Below are 24065 nucleotides of genomic sequence, written 5' to 3'. Positions count from 1 at the left end.
TGTTGATTTGAAACAGTAAAATTAGTTACTATTTATAATAAACTATTCAGGAATTGTAAAATTTAATATTAAGACATAAGATCTATATTTATTCAAATAGAAAAAATACTAATTATTTAAAAAATTAATAAATTATTAAATTAAAGCTGAATGGAAAACCAATGATTTAATAAAATTGTTGTCATATGTTTTAAAAATTCGTAAACATCTACTACAGAAATTAATATTTTTCATGTTTAAGAATACAATTATATATTTCATATTATAAAAAATTGACAAAGATATAATATTAATTAAATTTTTTTACAAATTTTACTCTTTTAATATTCCTTCTTTTACTACTATTTTTGAGATCTAGTTAGGTATTATAATATATAAATTACTTTTAAAATATTGTTATTGTTAATATGAATAAGAGTGCTTATTTAACAAGAAAATTATTTTATTTTATTTTACTAATTACACCATTTTTAATTGTGATAACAGCTTCTTTAAAATATATAACTTATAATTATTGTAAAATCCAATTTCATACATTTAAAATTATACAATAATTAAATATTTGAAACGTATTATATACGTATACTTTAAAAATTATACTAAATTCATTGAAATAAATTTAAAATATCGAAAAATACTTTCCACGAAGTAAATATTTCAATTATCTAATTCAAAAGTCATGTAACTATTTCAAATAGAAGAAAATTATGAAAAAAAGTGACACTGTCCTAAGGTAAGGCTGGCTACACTCCCAAGTATCAGTAAAAGACATAAGTATCTGCCTGTAATTGGAACTCTATAAAGCCTAGCACACATTTTTAACGATGATGTATATAAAAGTAAAGTATCCAAATCTTCTCCTGGTGTACTTTGATATACAAAAGGCCTAACACGTACCTCATGTCCCGTACTTTGAATCATGGAACAAGCTGTAGTTAAACGAGCTGCCTAATAAATTATAATAATTAATTGTATTTTTTATTACCTGTTTATTATATATTCAATAATACATATTAATGTACCTGTATAAATGGAACTGTTGATATCCAAATCCAAAGAATCACATTAACTATACTGACACATGAAAGAGAATTATTATGAATGTTCTCGCTATATTTCAATAACCAAGTTGTACCAGACATAGCCCAAGAGACATTTACAACTGTATAAATACACACTGCTGGACCATAGTCATCGTTAAAATACTTTAGTAATTTTCGAAACTCACTTATTTCCTGTAAATTAAAATGATATTTTGAAATTAAATATTTATTTACGATGAACATCCCTTAGATCATTTAAAATACCTTCATCCATTCTAATCCTGGCATGGTATGTTGAAGTAACTTTACTCGTAAAAATTGTAAATGTGATATTAGCAATTGTCCCTGTAAACAATAACTTGTAATAATTGTCCCTTGAACCATATCATGCCATAATGTGCAAAGGATTAGAAAAACTTTAAGAACTATTTTTATATTATAAGAACTGAAAATTAATATATCTCGTAGAATCACATTAAATAATAGGACAAAGTAAACAAAAATAAATAATATACATTTTTTACCTATATTTCAACCATTGAAAAGTAACAACTTCTTTAACGGTCATTAAACTCACAGCTGTAAAAGCCATTATCATCCATACAACACCTAAACCAATGAACAGCCATAGAATACGAACTAAACGCTTTTGACTACCTCGATTAGTTGGATTTGAAGATAATAAAAAAGCTCTTTCCATAAGATTTTGTAATTGCTCATTTTCTTTAATTCGAAATAAATAAACTGTATATAAATATGCTATTAAGTGTAAAGCACTTGGAATAAAATAAGAAAATATTGTATTCCCGTCACACATTTTTTCATAAGTATGAGTTTTTGATATAACTTCTTTCTCTAGCATTGCAACTGCATAACAAAATCCTCGATCTCTTCTATTGAAATATAAGATATAATTTTATAAAAATTATAGTGTAATAAATATTTTAATTATAAAATGCCAATTAAATAATTATAATATAAACTTTACCTATAGCATGCCATAAATTGTAGTACATATCCAATACACATAAAAGTAATTACTTGAAAAATATGAAAATTAGCTATAATACAGTAGTGAGAAAAATATTCATTTTCTTCGCTATTTGGTCGTAAGCCCATTACTCCTAAAAGTCTTAAATATGGTTTTAAGATTTTATATTTACAGTAATGTAGTACTGCAGATGTACTTAAATTTTCATAATCAGGCATTTCTGCTATTTCGCCAATCTGATATAATACAAATCTTATAAACATAAAATTATTTTTTTACCAAATATTATTAAATTCTATATATTATATATAAATAACATTAATATTTATTATTAAACATTATACAAAATCGATAATTAATTAATTATAAATTAATCTTACTTCAGTGCTATGTAATTGTAAATCTGATAAAAGTGATGGAATTGACGATTGATGAAGTTCATTGCAAGACTGTTTTGATGAAGAAGTTTCTTGATCATTCAAGGAATCACTCAGACTTGTCTACAATTTGAATATAAACACAAATGAAAAATATTGTTTTAATACAAAAATTATTATACATTTTCAATAAAAAAATTATTTTTCAATTATGTATTAATATTTCATTAAAATTTAATTTTTAATTTTTATACAATTAATATAATTAATTTTTTAAATATTTCAATACTTTATTTAATTGCTTATGTAGTTTGACCTGTATGATTATTTCATAATTAATCAAGCTTATAAACAAGTAAAGTATTCTGTTGATTAAATACTGAGTACAAACTGTTTTGATTTTGAATATATAAGAATTTCCCTATAAACTAAATTTAATGGAAATATAAATATCAAAACTTACCTTCATTTTGTATTATGAACTTTCAGGAAAGTTTAATAAATATTTTGTATGTCTTTATCTACTTATCTCTCTTTATTATTATACATCCAAATATAAGAGCGCGCGCATAAAAGTATATAAGAAAGCCAACTGCTCCAAAAAAAGTGTAATTTATGTTCTTACCCACAATGTTCATTTTTTGTTCTTAATACAAATTATTTAACATTTCTTCAATATACATATAATTTTTCTTAAACTTTTTTATTTTAGAAAATAAACAAATACAACATCTAATTTGTTAATATTGTTCACAAATTTTATAAAAGTATTTAAAAATACTACTCTAAACTACTCTGAATCAAACATATTTCTGGCATCTAGTTAATATTTCAAAAAGTATATATATATCTGTAAACTACATATCAGTGGTAACTGATGACACTTCACCTTTTACTTAAGAGATATGACTTGAAATAAGGCATAAGATTTTTTTTATACATAATCGCAAGTTTATAAAATAAAAAGAAATAAAACAAAAAATAACAGTAATTAATCTAAAAATAAATTTTATTTACACTTATACAATAAGAAATTCATAATTTATTAACCTACATTTAATATTTCACTTTTCTACCTTTTTCTATATTTCTTGCAGGTCTTAATAAATGTTTGAACTCTTGTCTACCTTTACCTTGATTTTCTTTTCTATTAAACTTTTTCTGTAATATGATAATTATTTATTTAACATATTAGATTTTTAAAAATATAAAAATATTCGTTAATGAATCATAACTACTGTACTTTTGACATAGTGAATGTTATTTCTTTATTTCCCCTTGATCCTGATACATTCATTACATTGGATTCCGTTTTTTGTAATCTATCACCAAGACTGGTTCTAAATATGAATATAAAATAAACATTATTTATAATCAAATACACTTTCATATGAAAATTATTGTAGCTTACTTAATACGTTTTTTCATATATTTGTATGTATTGTCATCAACATCATTTTTTATTTCATAAAATTTTGATTTTTTATTTGAAAGTTGTTTAGCAGGATTCTTTGTATTTCTTTTTTCTTCTATTTCGAATAGTTTCTCGTTTTCCTTTACTAATTTGTATTGTTTTTGTACTTCTTTTACCCATGGTTTTTCATCTTCTGAACTACTATCAGCCATATCTTCATCTTCAGAGTGCAAATTTTCTGTATTTTTAATAATAATAATATTTAATTTATAAACTATATTGACGATTCATCAATAAAATATACACCTGTACGCAACAGATGTGTGCACATTCATTTATTAAAAAATTTTGATTTGTACATGTTGGAATTTATATAAAATCAATTATTTAAGATATAATTATTTTTTTACTTAACTTAAAATTTCATTATACTTTAATACACATATTTATATCATACAACGTGTGTTATGTATAAACTTCAAATTGTATAAATTATAAAATTAGTTCACAATTAAATTGTTTACCTGTATTATGATTATCCATAATATTATTTTCATTGTGTCGTGCCTTACTAATACCTTGTTTTTTTGTTTTATCCATTTGTGAAATTACAGGATTAAGTAAAGCATATTCTTCAGAATTAATATCAATTTGAAAGTCGGGATTTACAAATAAAGCTTTAAATCGATTATCTTCTAACAAATTGGGCATTGCTTTTTTCTTTTTCTTAGAATTTTCAATCAGTTCATTATCTATATACTTTAAAGCTAAATTTGTATTAACTGTTGGTAGTTTTTGTACCTGTACACAAATATTTATATAATACCTAATTACGAAAATTTAAGTAAATAATATAATAATTTACTTGTACTCTGTTAGGTCTTTCTTCCTTGATCTTTTCCAGTATTTTAATTTTCTTATATTCTTCATATTCAAATGGTTTCGTAATATCTCTAGCTTTTTTATATAATCTGACATCCACGAAAAAACCATGCATATACGCTCTTAATAAAGGAGTGCCTTTTAAATGTGATAAACCCAATTCGTCTAACTCTTTGTCTGTTACAAATTTATAATCATCATAAATTGTTTTATAATTTAATTCTTCAAGTTCTTCTGTGAGGTTATCAAGGAAAGCGCACCATTTTGGGGCAGGACCAAGACTAGGTATATAATAAGATTGTATTTTTGTATTTTCATTAGCCATAAACATCATACCAGTATTTGGAATGATACATAAATCGTTAAAATCTGACTGTGCTTCAATGGATGTGTATATTTTACCCTAAATTTAAATGTATATAATTAATATATGTGTATAACGTTATATCTAATATTTTTAAAGTTATAAGCAAACATTCTGTTTTAAACAATGTTCAATATTCGATGTCATAACAATAAATATAATTATAATACTTATTTGTAGGCAATCCAAAATTAGTTACTTCAAGGTTAATCAATAATACATTAATAAACAATTTAAAAATAAAATACTTTATCTTACAGTTTGTTTTTCCCATATTTTAACAACAGAGCTGTCCATAGAATATACTAAATCCATACTTTTATGGAATTCAATATTTTTTATTGGTAAATTATACATATGATCTTTTATCATAAATGGATTATTAGATCTAATATCATACATCAAAACTTGACCTGTTATTGTCCCTACTCCTAAGGTTAAACCACTGTCGCATTTTAAAGAAGTAATTGATGGTATTGTTTCCATTCTGGAAATATGAATGTATAATACAAACAATCTTATTAAACATAATTAATACTTTACTTACTTGTGATGTTGTTTGATACAACTAAAACCACAATCTAATATTCCAACTTTATTTTTGGTTCGTGGATCCCAAGCTTCTACTTTACCTTCATTATTACCTATTAATAATAAATGATGAACAGGATTTATAGTACATTTATTTATTGCTGAACTATCGGATATGAAAGGTTGTAAAAACTGTCCTCTTTCAAGATTTAGTCTGTATATTTCATTGCTAAAAATGAATTGTAACAATAAATTGTGAATTTCAATTAAAAAGCTTACATTCATATGTTAATATATCAATGAATTACCTGGCTCCAACAAGAAATAGATCACAAGATGGATAATGATATTGCATATCTCTTCCAAATCTTGGCATCCTCAATCTATAATATTTACCATGAGCAGCATGAAATTCAACATGCCTATCACAATGCAGAAATACTAGCTATAAAATAAATTAAATTATAAACTTGTAATATAATAAATACAAATTCAATTATAAATCTAATATAATAATATATTTTACTCACTTTACTGTAGTCATCAGATAATATTTCAAATGTAACTACTTCTGAGTCAAAGCATCTTTCAAATTTTAATGATAATTGATTTACATCAAAACATTTCATTCTGGGCTTATATATTCCAGTTGCGAAAACATACTGACCGTCTCTGGATAACTTAATCGATGTGCTAACACCTGGCATGTCAAAATCTTGAATAAGCTCGATACGTCTTCGAATATCTATGAATGTTTTTGTTTAACTTATATTTAATATTCTCAAATCTCAAATATAGTTATTTTCATGAAATAAATTCCATGATATATATAATTATTATATAGTTAAATTTTTTACAATAACATTCTATTAAATGTTTTAGAAAAATGATTATTCTCTTCATATCAACATATTTTCAAATAGAAATATTATAGTCAATAAAAACAATAAATAATCAAGAAAACAAAAATAAAATAAATATTTAATTCTTAAATATACAGTAGTTTTAATTTGTAAACATATAAAAGTCACAGATATTTTATTATACTTGCCAACATTTTTCTTGACTAAATTCCTCCTTTTCCTTTCAGTTAACCACTTTTAACATTATAAAGTATTGATTAAATAAAAAATAATAAGTCAATATAACCTCTTTATAAAGTTTTAAATTACTCACCTCTGGAAGACTTTTCCCAGCACTTAAATAATATATTTTTACATCGTTTGGATACGAAACCTGCATATTATAAATAAACTATGTAAAATCTTTAAATGATTAAAAATATAACATAATTCTAAAAAAAACACGTGAATAATAATTAAATCTGGTGGAAAATAGTTTCAATATGTCTACAATGTACGTCATTTCCGCTATTTTCTTACACTCTAATTTCAATATATATATATATAGTACTAAATTTAATCGATAGGAAATTTTGTTACTGTTGGATTAGATATTTATTAAACATTAAACCGATCTGTAAATGGAGATGTAACTAACTTGAGTTAAAGATAATAATATTAGATTCTTATCTTTTTTATATATATATAATTAACTATTAAATTAAGTTCATTTAGAAGAACACAAGACAACAGTTGTTTATTCATATATATTCTATAATTTATAATATATTTATAATGATTTAATATTTTTTAATTTTTTTAAATATAACATAATTGTTATAAAACTTAAAATGATTACTAAAATTTTCTAAACAAATATAAGATTTAAAGAATTTATTTTTGACAATCTATTTTAACACATATTAATAAGTATTAAATTTTAATTCATAAAGGATTTTACTTTTTGTTATGCATATTGTAAAATAAAGTAATCATTCTTTTTTCGTTCTTTTTTTTGTCTAATGTAAAAGCTAACGTTATTAATAGATATTTTACAACTTAGTCATGGTCTAGTCTATAAAATTTTATTTCAATCTGTCTACTATTAACAAGTACTAAGTTTCTTACAATGAAGATTAATATATTTAATCAGAATTTTGATAAATTTAAATATAATTCTATTCATGTATAATGAATTATATAAAAAATACAAATTTATTTAATCTAAATTATTTTAATATTTTAATTTTAATTTATATTAATGTTAGAATTAAGGCAAATTTCTCAAAAAGAAAAAAATTATTGTCATTTATTTAAGTCAAGTATAATTTAATTGCTGTATTTAATTTATTATTATAAACTTTTTTTTACTATAATTGAATTTTTACATATACTCTGAAAATTCTAATTATTTAATTATCATTATTATACAATCGATATTTTTATATTAATTATAAATTATATATTTATTGGTGGAATCTGAAGGTCGTAATAATGTTATTCAATATTTTTCTATATTTTTTTAAATATAATCAATATATGAATTACAAACTTGAATTACAAGCAAATTACGATAATTATTTTTAGTAAATGCTCACGCAAAATATTTTATAGCAATATTATAATGATTTTTTCTAGTTCTCTTAATTGTTTATAATTATTTTTCTATTATTTTAATTTCATTATTTACAATTACATTCATACTTATAAAAAAATAATTTTCTTATTTTTTATTCTTATTTATTATATACAAATTTAATCTTATTTATATATGTAATGCTTTCTGTATTTTAATGTAATTTATTATTTGTGAATGTAACTTTTTAAAAAATTTTTTACTTTACCAATAATTTTTCAAGCCAAATTTAATTAAATTATTTTTTTTTAATAATCAGCTTCAATTACAATATTCATTGAAATTTCTAAACTATAATGAAATTTATGATACAAAAATATAAAATAATTAATTAAGCTTTGGTTAACAATTTCTTATAACTACGAAATTAATTTAGTATGAAAAATAAGGTAATAGTTGCGGAAAAAGTTGCTATATACTTAAATTTTAAAAATTATTAAATAAATGTATTTTTATTAAATTATATTAAATTCAAGCAAAGTGCATTTTAATCATCGTTAACCTCTTATTTAAGTATTATATGCTGTTATGTTTAATATTTAATACATATTATTTCAATTAAAAATTCGTATTATGATACAGAATATTGAACATTGCTTGATTTTATTTTTGGAAAAGTTTCCTATTTGAATTAAAAAATGCTGATATACATCTTTTTTTAGAATTTCGCGCCACTGCACGTGGTCTCCATGAGACTTCGTAGCATCGGATGCCACGATTTCATGGACAAATATTCCAAGAGGAAAAGTGGCAATTATCGCATCGACACGCGCATTGAGGTCCAGATGTCGCCGGTTCCGTTTTTCGTTCTTTCTTGCTTGCACCCGTGGCAAGTTCACGACGTTGAGTCGTGAACATAGAAGATAGGAGGATAGGCGGGGGTCCGACAGCGGCGACAGCGACGGCAGTTGCAGGCGTCGGAATACGACCAAGAAGCGAATCTCGATTCTCGAGTCATCGGTAGTCGCGAAGTGAGTTGAACGGGTGACGGTTTGATATTTTCGTGTGGTGAAATTTTTTCGAACGCGGACATCCTCCTCTCTCTCTCCCCCTCTCTCTCCCCCTCTCTCTCTGTTTGCCTCTGTCCTTTTTCTTTTTTTTCTTACTTGCTATCTTTCTTTTGCTTCAGTCAAATTTTTTCTGCCCGCAAGCACGCATACACGCATTCTCCTCTGATCTATCGGTGCACACGCGAAACAGCCGTTGTACTTTTTTTTGTTCTGTCACGGTGAAAAAAGTTAAGCTAGAAGAGGACGGCAAAATGAGCTGGCAGGATTACGTCGACAAGCAGCTGCTTGCCTCGAGATGTGTATCGAAAGCGGCGATTGCCGGACATGACGGCAATATTTGGGCAAAGTCAGAGGGCTTCGAAGTGAGTAATGCGAATAGTTCAAGCATGTACATAGCAAGTTGCCTTCCGTTCCGCTCTCGTAAATTCGAACTCCCTTCGTGCCTTGTAAATCTTCCTTTTCTGCAGTCGTATCCTCACGAACATCTGACAAATCTGGGGAAGAGATCTTTTTCCGTTAATAAACGCTAATGATCCAAATGATGTAGAACCAAGGATGGACGCCAACTGAACATGGGAGCAAATTTAGCTCCGAAAGTAGCGCATTAAAACTGAAAAGCTTAACTCCTTCAGGTATTGTCGGTTATAAAAGAGAAGCGTGTGCGTCTCTCCCTCTCATTTTCTTTCATTGCTTATGCGCGCGTGACTTTAACCTTTCTCGAGAATGAAGAAATTATTACCCACGGAAGTCGTAAATTTTCTTTACATATTTTATTCTGACGATTCGACCACACCACTATCGATATAAAAATGTAGAAAAGCATGCCACGTAGGATGACGTTGAGAGCTAAAACACCGCAACGCATTTCTCTCTCCCTCTTCTCCTTCGCTTCCGCCCTTTCCTCTCCTCTTTCTCTCTTTCTTTCTCTCTCTTCTCTTTCTCTCCCCTCTCCCATCTCATTTCAGTCTTTTTTTCCGTGTTAATTCTCTTTTCATGCTCATTGCATTTTTTGTCAATCACATACCGCAAAGTATTTCTTCGTTTTCGCGAGCAGTAGTGCGATTTATCCCCTCCTCATCCTCGACAATATCAGTGTCTCTCCTGCTATCACTTTCACCGTACGCTTCTTCGCTCTCGTGTATCGATCCATCGTTTCCTCGTAGCCGGTGTGCGTGCACGCGCCGCGCTACGCATGTCTTTTCGTTTTCTCAGCCCCCGGGACACAGTACGGTCCGTTGTATGAATTGCCGGCCCCCTCGCTCTTATTCTCTCGCTTCCTTTAGATGGACATGGCGACTCGTGAATGGGAGAGGGAAAGCGCCTCGAAAATCACAAAACTGATGTTCCGTATATTGCGTTTGTGCATGGATTCGGGAGACAAGGCAAGGGTGTGTATGTATGGCTACCTTTTCCCCGATGAGTTTTAGGGTGTGGCGATGGTGACGATGGCAGTAGCAATTCTCGGGCATCTTAGTATATGCGAAATATTCTTCGCAAGAAAACATGCTTCTTTTTTTTACTTTCTTTTCTATGACGACTCGACTTATAGCTTGAATATAGCAAGCCACAGAAAGAGAAAAAGAAAGATTAAATGGAATGAGTAGGAGCAGAAGAAACAACCTAAGTGCGACGACGGAAGATACGATTGAATGCACACCACCTAAAATAGCACGGCCCTGCTCGCTGTTTCCACTCCCTTCTCAACGCTATGCGCTTGCTGGGTCGTAGAAGTGGAATAAAATACTATTCTTTTAATGCTACTTTGAGTTTTGCTAATTTTTTTATTATTACACTTCTTTAGGGTGTTATAATAATATCAAGGAATTATTCTTCATATTTCAAAATTGGAACAAAATTCCTTGATTTCCAATTGATTATACGAAAAGAATTTTACATCCATTTTATCATTTTCATTATCATTAGTATCAGCTTCATATTTTAATTCTATTTGTGATAAACACTTTGCTTAAAGCTTAACCATAACCTACATAAATCAATAAATTTAAGCGAGAAAAGGCTTTAAATATTTAGTTTGATACATATAGACTGGCGTATGTAGTAATTAAACGTTTCTGTTTTCGTTAGATTCTTATTTATTTATTATATAAATGGTATTAATATTCAAGTTTTTTAATAGTCTAAATAGAGATGCGTACACATTAAGATAGCAAATGGTAATATAATGTTAAATATCTATATATTACATATCTATGCAAACGCAAAAATGTTCTTATTAGTAACTGTTTTGTCCCCTAAAAAGGTAAAGGACTTAAAATTGTTAAACACGTTTCTTTCGTTTCACGTTCTCATTCATTTACACATTAGCTTTTCTCACCTTAGCGGATATAAGGTTCTATGGTACACTGTTCTCTCGCATGGTTTCGAAATAAAAGAGATTAAGTGAGCAGTACATACGATGGTATACTTTGTTCTCTCGCATGGTTTCTAAAATGGCGACAGCCGGCCGGGCGGATGGCAGCGCGTATTTCATACCGTGTACGCAGGGGTATTTATGAAAGATCTCTTCTCCCTCCTCCTCTCCGTTTCCTAATCCGTCACTCTATATCACGCCCTCTCTCAGCTCCTCTTTCTATGAATCTATTATCTATCTCATCTTGTTTGCTGATATGCGAATAGAACAAGAGTGAGGGAAGAGGAATAAGTGAATGTGGTCAAAAATAATGATCGCAATATTAGATATCTCCCAATAGCTTGATTAATAATATTTTTATTAACTTTTGATGAATTGTTTTATTATTTTATTTAATAGTCGTATATGAAAATTTATTTTAATCACATTTTTTATTGATTTTTATATAAATTAAAAAAAACTGTGTTTAAAGAATCGATTTATTATAAAAATGAAATTAAATATGTATTAATATAATATAAATTTCATAATATAATTTTTAAATTTAAATTTTACTTATATTATAAATTATCACATAACTTATTCTATCTTTGATTAGTCATCAACTGAAATGGCATTGCATTCAACAACTAAATGTATACCAAAGTACAATAAAATAATTAAATTTCATTTATATGTTAGTTGTTTAATCAAATTTTCCATGACAGTTCAACTACTCGAATAAAAAAATCCAACGTAATTAATGATATCACTTTCAAATTTTATCTATTAGAATAATTTTTTTATTCTTGGACATGGCATAAGGAATTAAAAAAAAAATGGCACTAAATTTTATCTTTAAATATTAGTGACTTATTTTTTAGGTTTTTCTTTTTAACGAATTTTGTAATAATTATTTATAAATTATGTCGTAAACTTATTATATAATGTTTGTTAGTATTAATTTGTAAAAAAAATTCTGTGCTTATTAAAGAAGTACAAATTGCAATTATTGATTTTCAGTATTTGTTGTGTAATTTAATATATGAATATTTTGCGTTATATAAGAAGTGTGGCTTATGTATCTAAATACATATACAAAATAAAAGTGAGAATATATTCTTAAAATATAAAATTATTTTTAATTGTAGAATTTCATACATATTATATTTTTCATAATAAAATCCGATAAGCTTAAATTATTTTCTTTGTCTCATTAAAATATTTGTTTATAATGTTAAATACAAAATTGGCTTTGAAGACTAACGTTCTGTTTGTGATATTGTTGGTTTAATCAAATTTTATAACATATAACAATTATTTCAATATTATTATTATATCACTAATTGTCATTCATTTAAATTTACAATGGAATATTTACATTTTTATTTATTGACGATTAAAAATTAATACATTATTTCTAAGTTTATTTTATTATTTCTCTTTTAAGATGTTCAATATAAATGAATTAAATACTCTACAACATTAGATAGAGCATTAGATGAAAATGACTTCAATTTAGATAAAGAAAAGATATCGTATTCAAATTTCTTTGATTGTTGAAGAAATGTTTATAAATTTCATTCAGAATTTGCTCAAGTATTATTTGAATATCAAGTAATATTTAAAATTGTGTTGCATTTTAATTAAGCTGTTCAATAGTTATGGTTTTTGATTGATTTTTTTTTTCATTAAATTTTTTTATCCTTATCGACACTAACTAAAATTGAAGATATTCTTCGGGATTATCAGTTGCTTAAAGGATCTATCATTGTTTCGAAGAATGATAAATAAGAATCCAATGATTTAGTTCTTAGTTGGAAAAGGATTTGTTTATGTCAGTAAGGCATTAACTATAGTGAAAAAATTATATAAATGGCCCTGAACGTCTTCGATTCCTAGTTATATTGGTCAGGACTCGGACTTTGCACGATTCATCTGCGTGCTTGTGTTCCACTGACGTACATCCTTAACTGTAGGGCCCTAAGCACAAGTAATTAACTTAACTATAATAATTCTGAAAATTACTGTAATGAGATAATGGTAATAAAAACTATTGCACTCCATATTTTTTATCTTCTTATAATACAGATTTCTGTTTTTGTAGAAAATAAATCAAATATACTCTCATTACTGATTATACATTATTTGAAAAGACACAATTCCTTGGAGTACCAAAATTAATTAAATTTTAATTTATATTCATTATAACGATTTTTTTAACTCATTAGAACATACTTATTACCTACATGGATTATCAAATATAATTTCAAAAGAATTATTTCGTAATGAATAAAGTTATTTTATTAATATTTTATTAAATTCCTGAACTTTCTTGTCTTTCTAAATATATTGCATTAATTTTTACCTATTTAAATTCTATATTTTTCGTTCGTTTAAAAAAAGTAATGTTATTACAGCTCTAAAATAAATTAAAAAATCATTCGTTTCATGACGTATTGATACTTTTCTTACCGTTTTCACTAGAATTTATAATTATACAATTTCATAAATAGCAATATACGATGTCCAATATTACAATAGTCGATAAAGTATTATTTTCAAGTAAATTGAAAATATATATAATATTTTTAACAAAATTTTAAATCAATAAATGCTATAACCAGAAGTATACAATATATCTTGTCTTTAACTAATTACATCAAAATTTGTTTTACAGTTTTATAATTTATTGTAACTTTCACATACTAAATTATTCAAATTTAAAAATTTATCTTTTGTATTATTACAAACAAAAGTCATATTGATTATGAATTCCTTGTAAAAATATCTAATTATAAAGAAATAAAAATTTATAACTTACTTTTTAAATATACATTATGTTCATTAAAATGTTCAATTCATAAATTATTTTTTAGAATTTCAAGAATAAGTTTATCAGAAAGTTATAATTATCAATAATAACTAATAATTATTACATAAAATTTATGTTAGTGCATATAATGTCGGCACGAATAATTCTTAAAGCGTCATAAGAACGATATAGCGAAAAAAGTGTAAGAGAAATTACTAAGAGTTTAACATTATATTAGCTTTAATATATATATTATGTTAATATTTTAAATTTGAAATTCTAAATTGTGATCTTAGTTGTATATAAGAAATTGAAATGACTTTATTTATATTAAATTCATAAATAAATAATATATACATGAAAATTATTTTTTCTATAATATTAATAATTATTATTATAATAATGCAACTATTTATAAATAAAGATAAAAATAGTTGTATTATCTAAATTACGAGTACCCTACATACGACTATATTATAAAGTAAATATTTCGAAAATTAACATAAAATTCATAATATATATATAAACTTTTTGGATAATAAATATTAAGGATTTTATTTTGATTCCTTGTTATTTAATCATGAAATATATTAGAAATATATTATATTAAAGTATCAATTCAGTTTATTGATTTACATTGAGGTAGGGTAATAGTGTACGCAGCCTTTAGATAGTTTACTATTATTAACATATAATTTATAAATTTTTACGAATTTAACACAAAACAATCATTATTAATAATTTTAGCATCTTGCCTTTAACACAATTAAGAATAAGCTACTTCTTAAACTACTAATTCCAATTTTTTTGTAGTATAAACAAACATTTTATTTTATACGTAACATTTTATAGTTTATTACAAAGTACAAATATGAGTACAAATATAAATTGTATATAAATATAATATATACAAATTTATAATATTATATCATAAATACTTATTATACATATATTTATTATGTTTAGAATAGAATTATTCATTTTAGTATTTAACTTTGTAGTAACATAAGAATAAATAACTAAAATTAACATGTTAAAAAGTTATTTATTTATTTATTTATTTATTTAATATTTCTAAAAAATATATTTTTTCGTACAGATTAAAATACAAATTAAATATATAATTAAAAGATTTTCGACTTGTCTTACTAATTGTTTATTAAACAAACAAGTTAATATCTGTACTTTTTTTAGTATTACTATATATATATATATATATATATATATATATATATTTTCATTTTTTATTTTATTTGTTAAAAATGAACGACCGAATAAAAAATTTGTTCATATTACATAGTCTATTAATGGGATTAATAAATTGTAATTGGCAAATTCTGATTTAATCTATAAGTGACGTAACGCGAAATAATTACATGAAATTAATATCTTTTACATTTGTATTCTAATATATTATTATATAGTATTAAATAATGTTTAAAATTATTTGTATTTGTAATTACCTTCATAAAATTGACTAATATAAAACTAATACAATGAGACCCAATATATTAACAATTTCACATACCAACGAGTAAAAATTGAATATATTCTATTTATAGTTCTTAGTTGTTCTTATATGAAATTGTATGTTGGGTCTTATTGTATTGGCATCAAAGAATTTGTTTCCACCTAATTCGTATGTTGAAATAACAGAATGTTTGTTAATTTGTCGTATATTTTTATTTTGAAGCATCTTTAATTGTTTCAAAACCTGTTAGAAATATTAAATCATAAGAAAATGCAACAAAATAGTATGTTAACGTAATTATATACACGGAAAATATTATTTGGAACGGTCATGAGCAGATTCATCTCTCTTCAATCTTTTAGAAGCTAATAAAAATAACAATCTTAAATTATCTTAAATCTTAAATCTTCAACAATCTTAAATCATTCAATGTCCCAAGATGCTCTTATAAAATAGATATCTTCGTATTCAATATAGGACTTCACCTTCACTCTCAACTTGCTTATCCCTAAATTCTTATTTACTTGAAATTAATTGAAAGAAATATTAATTAATTCTATTCTATTTTATAATCGATGTTTCATATTTTATATTATTTAAATATATTTGAGTTAAAACTATAAACGAACATTAATAATTAACACAAATTTATTATAGTCATTTCTGAGTGCTTTATTCTTAATGAAGATTTTTCAATCATAATACTAATTAATATAAATAATTATAAATAATATAGTACAATATATGATTAGTTAAAAATTTTTTTTAGAATTCTTCATCTGTATATTCTATTAAAATATTTCATATTCACAGAGGATATTTTTCTAACCTAATTTCTGTACAAATATATAAATGTATATTTAGATTTTATTTAGAAAAACCTCGAGTATTTAGCGCTGAAATGACATAACGCAGCACTATTAATAATTCTCGAATAAAAATGTATGTAAATTATAAATTATTCATTTTAATGTTATAGGTAAGCAAAGATGAGCTGACAAAGCTAGTCCAAGGTTTCGAGGAGCAAGAACTACTGACGTCGTCGGGGGTGACTCTGGCAGGTAATAGGTATATTTACCTGTCGGGCACAGATCGAGTGATAAGGGCAAAGTTAGGCAAAGTTGGTGTACATTGCATGAAGACGGCGCAGGCGGTCGTCGTTTCCCTCTACGAGGATCCAATCCAGCCACAGCAGGCTGCTTCCGTTGTTGAAAAGTTAGGCGATTATCTCTTGTCCTGCGGCTATTAGGTCAGTTACTTTTTATTATTTTTTCCCGTATCGGAAAAAGCGATTTTTTATTTTTACTTCATTATTTTATCTTAGGTCGAACATCTCTTCTCCTTTTTATACTCTTATTTACCCTTTCTTTTATCGTCAGAATTATACCTGCTGTGTATCATTGAATATGAATGCACAAAGACAGAAATGAGGTGCTTTCACCGAAAAAAGAGGCTTTAGGGACTGAAATAGTGTTTTTGGGTTCATATGCAACTGCAATGATGCTTTTGTCTATTAAACATTTTTTGTATTTACATTCCAGAATAATATTCTGTTGTTGCATAAATATTCTTTTTTTTTGTTCTACATAATATTTTATTGCTTCAATTTTTTATTATATTATGAGAATTTAGATATAATTTAATAATAGATAGAATAATATTTCTTTAATTAGCAATTTTATATTTTTATTTCTATTTTGCATCAGAGACATTTAAATAGATGAAAATAAGTTTTTATTAGAGAACTAAATTTTGTTTTATTAATATTGCACAGTTAGTTAATGGATGCAACATTATATTTATCTTTCGTTCAAATATAAATATAATAAAAATAGAAAAATAGAAATATTGGATTTGGATTGATTTGTTTTCAAATAGCCTTGCCTGATATGGATTCACCTTCAAGTATTTCATTCAGTACTACTTCTACTAATATAGTAATTATTTCTTTGTTAACAACATTGATTGACGTTTTGAAACATCATTTATTCATGTTATGGTTAATAGAGCTTACATAAAATTAACGTGGTTTATTTCTGGCTTCATATAACACACGTGCGCATTTCCTTTGATACGTCCTCTTTCATCTTATCATTTTCCTATTTAAGAGGCAATTAAAAGCATCGCTCTACTCTGCTTACATAGAAATATCTCCAAATTAGACCCACGTTTTAATTCGTACGTTTAAATTTAAAGTTTGTATACGACAGCTTTTTAATGTTATGCATCCAACATTGTTCCTTTTTAACGTCTTTTTGAAAAATATTATTCATGTTGTAGTCAAGCTATTTTTTATCGTCTTTTTAATGTATGTGTTTGATGTTATTTGCACTCTTTGAATTTAATCATACAAATAATATGCATTCGCCATCACTATTCGCCATTTATATTTCATTTGACAATAGAGAACTTTAATTTACTTAATAAATGCTAAATATTACTTTCGTGCATCATGTATTTTGCAAAACAGAAATTATGAAATTATACGCAATTGTTTATATTAAAACATTATTTCATCATTTGCAAATATTTTAATACATATACTAACGTAAAGAAAATATTTAAAAAGATGTTAGTATTGGTGTGTTTATTTATAAATTGTTTAAATTGATCTCAGTTTAAATTACATTTTAAATTAAAAAATAATCTTTTTTAGAAATAATAATATATTTTAGCGATATTTATTTTACAATTTTTTTTAACAAATAAATTGTACAGATTCAACTAATGTTAAGAAGAGAATCAATAATGTATAGTTCTCAAATACTTTTTTTTAATATACAAGGAATCTTATAGACATTAATAAAAAACATTTTTAGAATAACCAAGCTATATCATTACTGAAAATAAGTCTTTTCTCTAAAATTGGTCGAAATATAATATTGAGTATCAATTCTTTCTTTTTGTTTAAAAAATATTTTCTGCTTTACTAAAATTAAAGTAAAACATTAAACAAAAATTGTTATTGTAAATTCAATTATTCAAACTGATTTATAAACATCTATTTTAGAAAATTTAATTTTATAATATTGGTAATTAAATATTCAATTTTTTAATATTTTAATATTTTTAATATTTATTAAAATATTATTGAGAAAAATATATTTATAACTTTCCATTTATATTATTCTCCAAGGTATTTATTTAAAATAGATTATATTAATATTAAAAATTTAATAAATTAATTCAATAAATTATCGGATTAATTATAATAAAATAGAATAATCTGAGTAAATCATTGCTTAATTCAAGATAAATAGAACAGAATAGCGTTTATAAAAATAATTTGAGTGATTTGATTAGTGAGAAAACTTATTTGAATATAAAACGGTAAATGATAATTTATTTTAACAGAAGCAAATTTTCTGTATATATAAATAATATATGAAATGTAAAAAAAAAGTTGATTAATATTTGAGTTATATTTTACCAGTAAACTAGATTTTAAAAATAAAATATAAAATAGATAAACTATTTTAAGTCATACTTATTATCTATTTAATTTTTTCAGTTATTCAAATTAAGAACTTAGTTATATTATAACTAATAACGCAGTTACTTTTAAACCATAAACTGTAAAAATGTTCATAATTAATGGTGATTTAATATACATTATTATTAAAATATTATTAAAAAAATACAAGAAAAAATTAAAAATTAAACAAATTTTTTAATGTTATTCGATATCCTGTCATACAATAAAACATGTCAAAATTGATTTTTGAAGCCTCTTTTTAGAAAATGAGTTTAAAAATTAAAAATTAACTATCGTATAAAATCATTTTTTAAGTTGAGAATTACTTAATAGTACGCAACTAACTCAAATAAATTAGTAATGTTTTGAAATAAAATTGTTATTCTAATCAATATTTTTAATTTAATAACCTAGATTCATTTGAATATTAAATCAAGCCTTTCGTTTTCTGAATTGCGTAAATTATTTAGCAAATTAAAATTTTGGGCACTAAATGTACTAGAGAATATACTACTAGGTGTTAATATTTTTTCATTTAATATAATTAATTTTATGCAAATTAAAGCTTTTACTTATTCTCTAGAAGATAAAACAACTATTATTTTGTAAAAATATTAACAATATTTTTATGTATTAAGTATACCATATTTAATTATAAATTTTACCATTGACGATACGTTAATTTAGTTTACGACAGCATAATATATTTTGACAAAGTTAGTATAAATTAATTCAGTTAATTGATTTAACAATAAAATAAAAAACAAATCATTTTATTACAATAAACCAATATTATTTTAATTTGGATTAAGTTTTTAATGATTTAATTTTATAAAAATATTAAGTTTATAATATATTAATTTATTATCATTCATTAAGTAAGTAAATGTAAATTCAATAATAAGTTTGGAATTGGAAAAAAAATGTAAATTAAAGTTAGAAACTATTATTTATTTAACTCTTATATTCCGAAGGAAATTAATAGAAGAATAATTTGTAACAATTATTTTCGATATTGAATTTAGTAAAGTGCAATTTAAATAATTTGATGTATTTATTTTCTTATATTTATTAAGCAATATGGCTATTGGACATAGATGATTTTTGTGATATTTTACCAATGAATTTATTATCAATGAAATTCAGAATTCAAACGAATGAATTGAAATTTATGAAGAAATGAAATAGATGTTTATTCTGCAACAGTGATATTTTATATTTCTGTAAATTAAATTTAAATACTATTCGTCATATTATTAGAGTTGAAAATTCATAATTAATTGTTGGAAGTGTTATGTTTTTGAGGAAGAATTGTAAATTGGAGAACTAGATTTGTTATATGATACTTGTACTACATTACATAAAGTATCCTGAGTCATTTTAGGTAAGGCTATTCTGCGTACCTGTATTTAGCGAATCCAGGGCATTGAATACTATTTTGCGTAGGTACAAGGTAGTCGAAGTCGCGAAAAGAGAGAAAGAGCGAATATTTTCTCCCGAGCATTGGAGCTTGATGCATTATCGGTTACAGTGAGTCATAAGCTTCGATACGGAGATGTATGCATAAATCATTCGTTAGTCCACTGATTTTTCAAATGATATGTTCAAAATAGAAAAACATACAGTAGAATTTGGTGAATGGCGGTCTTCAGTCATCAAAGTCAAATGAAATCGAAATAATCTATTTGCAATTTATACTTTTAAAATTACTACGAAATAAGAGAGTAAATAGAACTTCTATTTTTTATTGACTTTACATTAAATTATTGAAGCCCTATCCACCTGCTCTGTTTTTTACTGTGTCAACAGCTTTTTTGACAAAGGAGATAGATTGATTATTTATTTTAAACCATATTTTTTGTTTATGTTGATTAAGAAGAATTTTATTAAATTCTTTTGTAGACTGACTGTGATTTTATAAGTGGAATTTAAAACTCAAAAAAGATTACAAACGTCAACATTTATTTGCATGAATATTTAAATGACAAAAATGTAACCATACGTTTTCAACGTAACCGAATATTCACAAATTATAAAATGTATTTGTTATTTAAATAATTACTATTCATTGTGTTATACTAAACATTATTAATTTACTACTATTTAATATTCTTCATTTTAAATTCAAGTTAGTATAATATAATAATTTTTAATTTTTTCTACTTTTCAAAACAAAACAATTTTGCAAATGATATTGATCAATATATTACCACAAATTTATCAAAACATACATTGAAGTTCATTAAATTACTTTGAGAAATTAATTCTTGATTTTTATTTTTAAATATTCGTACTTATTGTTAACATTTATATATTTTCTGAGGTAAAATTAGAAAAACAAATTCATATAAGAATTAAAATACTATTTCATTTTAAGAAATACCTTTAACATTTCTAAAATTACACGAGTTAAAATAATCTGGAAAAAGGTAATGCAAATAGAATATTTTTATAATTTGATATTTGCAATAATATAAATAAAATTCAAATTTACAATAATATCTTACCAATATCGATTATAATTATACCATTAAAAGTGTTGTCTGCATTTAAAGCTAAAGTTAATGATATTTAGATAAAATAATTATTTAGAAAGTTATCGAGATTAAATGATTAAAATAGTGTTATCTCATTCATAATTAGACAGTTATGCTTCCAAATTTTAAAAAAGCTATTTCTCTTTGTTGATTTCACTAATTGACAATAATTTTACCAAGTCAGTGGATTATATACAACGATTAAAAATGTAAATATGCAACGATTGCCAACTACAGATTTACTTATTATTGCGCTATTATATTAAATAGTGTAGTTGGTTTAAATTTCAACTTTGATGTAACTTGTTCTATTGTGACAGTTATTTGAATATATGGTTATTTCAAAATCAATAATGTTTAATATTAGTTTTATGATTTTATTTAGCGTGGTGTAATAAGTTTTTACTGTTTCTACAACAACACCTAATGTCGACTAAAATTTTTTTTAATTTGTATTTAATGATAAGAAACAAACTTTCTTCCTTACTGATAATGAGGTTTACATTAAATAATTTATTTTTATTTTTTAGTTTAATTATAGAAAAATAAAAACTTTAAATATTTAACTATCCAAAACTAGTATCTTACATTCATTATTTTTGTCTTTGCAATAGTTGATATTGCTTGTTTAACAAATTATTTCATATTTTCTGTTACAGTGACCTTCGGGGCCTAATACAAATATCTATAATTATTAAATAAACAAAAAATCTAAATAAACGACACGATAGACGATGATTTTATAAATGAAGAATGGTGTTGAAGATATGGTATAGAATATTAAACGAACAGCGAAGGGAAGAACGTACGTCGTCGCTACGCACAGCAGTGGTTTAGGCCTGCTGTTTATGATTGATATAACATAATCGGACATACGCACACATGCTTGCGCACGCGCACACATACATTTACAGATTTATGTGAGGAGTTCCAATTGGCTCACATTTTAGTGTGGATCAATTTTAGATGACTCGTCACCAACGCCGAATTGCATCCTGAAAGAAGCGCATACTCGAGTAGACGGAGTCAGAGGGAGAAACGTGATATCATGCTTAATTTTTTCCCTTCTCCCTTCGCGCTCCCAAGATTTTCAGAAAATCGTTGGGAATCGAAAGTGGAAACGATCACCTTATTGGGAGTCTTCCATGGGACTTATCACTTAACACAACATAATACAACATACACACATACACATACATGCGTGCGCACACACTACACTCAAAAGTCTCCCCTATAGATCAACGCCAATTTTACTTACATTTCAAAGGGAAGTGAAGAGTTTTACGTATAATTAGAGTGAAATACAACTCTGAAGAAAATGAAGAACAGCGATACTTTTTTAAGACTTACAACAGCAAGGCAATAGTGATAACTAATTAAAAGAACCATTTCTATTATTGGCGGATGAAATGAAAATGATAATACAAATACATTAAGATTTACATTTTATGAAAAAAGGCTATCGAGATATACTTTAAAAAACCCTTTTTTCAAGTCCATTTCATCTTCCACTCCATCTCCTTCTATTTTTTTATATTTTTAGTCATTATATTTCTCATACGACTCCCATTCTTTTAAATTTTGCTTTACTTGCTTCAAACGAATTTTTAACTTTTTGTGTATTCTAAATTTTACTTCTATATAAATTTATATAGTTACTTTTATATCAATGTTAAATGCATAAGTGCATTTTGTTATGATTTTTTACTTTCTTCTTTACTCGTTAATAAGCCAGAGTGCGTATAATACGCGTCCGCATAATTTATAAATTGAAGTCGTAAATAATTATTAGCGATGAATACAAAAAAACTCGAGCGTCTAAACATTTTCAAAAACCAAAATCGAATACTTTCGTACTTTGATTAGATATGTAGGCGAAAGATGGTCAGGATCAGGATGATGCCATTATTGCTAGACTACTACTACTACTACTATTACTATTTTATAATCATCATCAATAATATTAGCATGAGTTTGAGTTAATAAGGTCGATATGATTTTTAAACGCGCATTGTGTAATGATACAAAATAAATTTAATAATATTAATTTAGAGTAAAAATGCTTGTATTTGTAATAGCCCCATTTATCCGATGAATTTAAAAACTACACTTAATTTTAGGTAGCACTGTGTTCCATTTAATAAACTAAATAGGAAAGAGGTAGGTTATAGATTTTGGTAAATAGATGTAAAAAAAAATCAATTATTCTTCATTTTTACTTGCAATTTTACAAAAAATTTTAATTGTGTTTCGTGCTTCTTAGAATCTAGAATCGATAAATTTTGCAAATTTATTATTTTCAAGCGTCTGTATTACTGAAGCAAAAA

The 24065-nt window shown here is 25.0% G+C and overlaps 3 protein-coding genes across 3 annotated transcripts; 1 reads left to right on the top strand and 2 right to left on the bottom strand.

Annotated features, from left to right (window-relative positions):
* Positions 1-608: 608 nt before the first annotated feature.
* On the bottom strand, positions 609-2549 carry LOC105366268 (Gustatory receptor-like Holozoa). Its single transcript, XM_011504649.1, has 6 exons — positions 2415-2549; positions 2032-2286; positions 1568-1936; positions 1308-1488; positions 1023-1235; positions 609-948 (listed from the first exon to the last, which is right to left on the bottom strand). The coding sequence occupies exons 1-6, from the start codon at positions 2510-2512 to the stop codon at positions 706-708; spliced, it is 1359 nt and encodes a 452-aa protein (XP_011502951.1). The 5' UTR covers positions 2513-2549; the 3' UTR covers positions 609-705.
* Positions 2550-3466: 917 nt separating this feature from the next.
* l(2)34Fd (nucleolar protein 10 lethal (2) 34Fd) lies at positions 3467-6844 on the bottom strand. Its single transcript, XM_011504648.1, has 11 exons — positions 6779-6844; positions 6654-6699; positions 6133-6347; positions 5911-6047; positions 5619-5831; positions 5330-5558; positions 4691-5110; positions 4350-4626; positions 3823-4063; positions 3655-3751; positions 3467-3572 (listed from the first exon to the last, which is right to left on the bottom strand). Exons 1-11 carry the CDS (start codon positions 6842-6844, stop codon positions 3468-3470), a joined length of 2046 nt encoding a protein of 681 aa, XP_011502950.1. The 3' UTR covers position 3467.
* Positions 6845-9137: 2293 nt separating this feature from the next.
* On the top strand, positions 9138-23057 carry chic (profilin chickadee). Its single transcript, XM_011504647.1, has 3 exons — positions 9138-9452; positions 16706-16975; positions 22398-23057. Exons 1-2 carry the CDS (start codon positions 9342-9344, stop codon positions 16973-16975), a joined length of 381 nt encoding a protein of 126 aa, XP_011502949.1. The 5' UTR covers positions 9138-9341; the 3' UTR covers positions 22398-23057.
* Positions 23058-24065: the final 1008 nt, after the last annotated feature.

This window comes from Ceratosolen solmsi, unplaced genomic scaffold (assembly GCF_000503995.2).
Source record: "Ceratosolen solmsi marchali unplaced genomic scaffold, CerSol_1.0 scaffold58, whole genome shotgun sequence".
NCBI lineage: Eukaryota > Metazoa > Arthropoda > Insecta > Hymenoptera > Agaonidae > Ceratosolen > Ceratosolen solmsi.
Note: the sequence above shows the minus strand (reverse complement) of the source record. Positions and strands in the feature narration are given on the sequence as shown.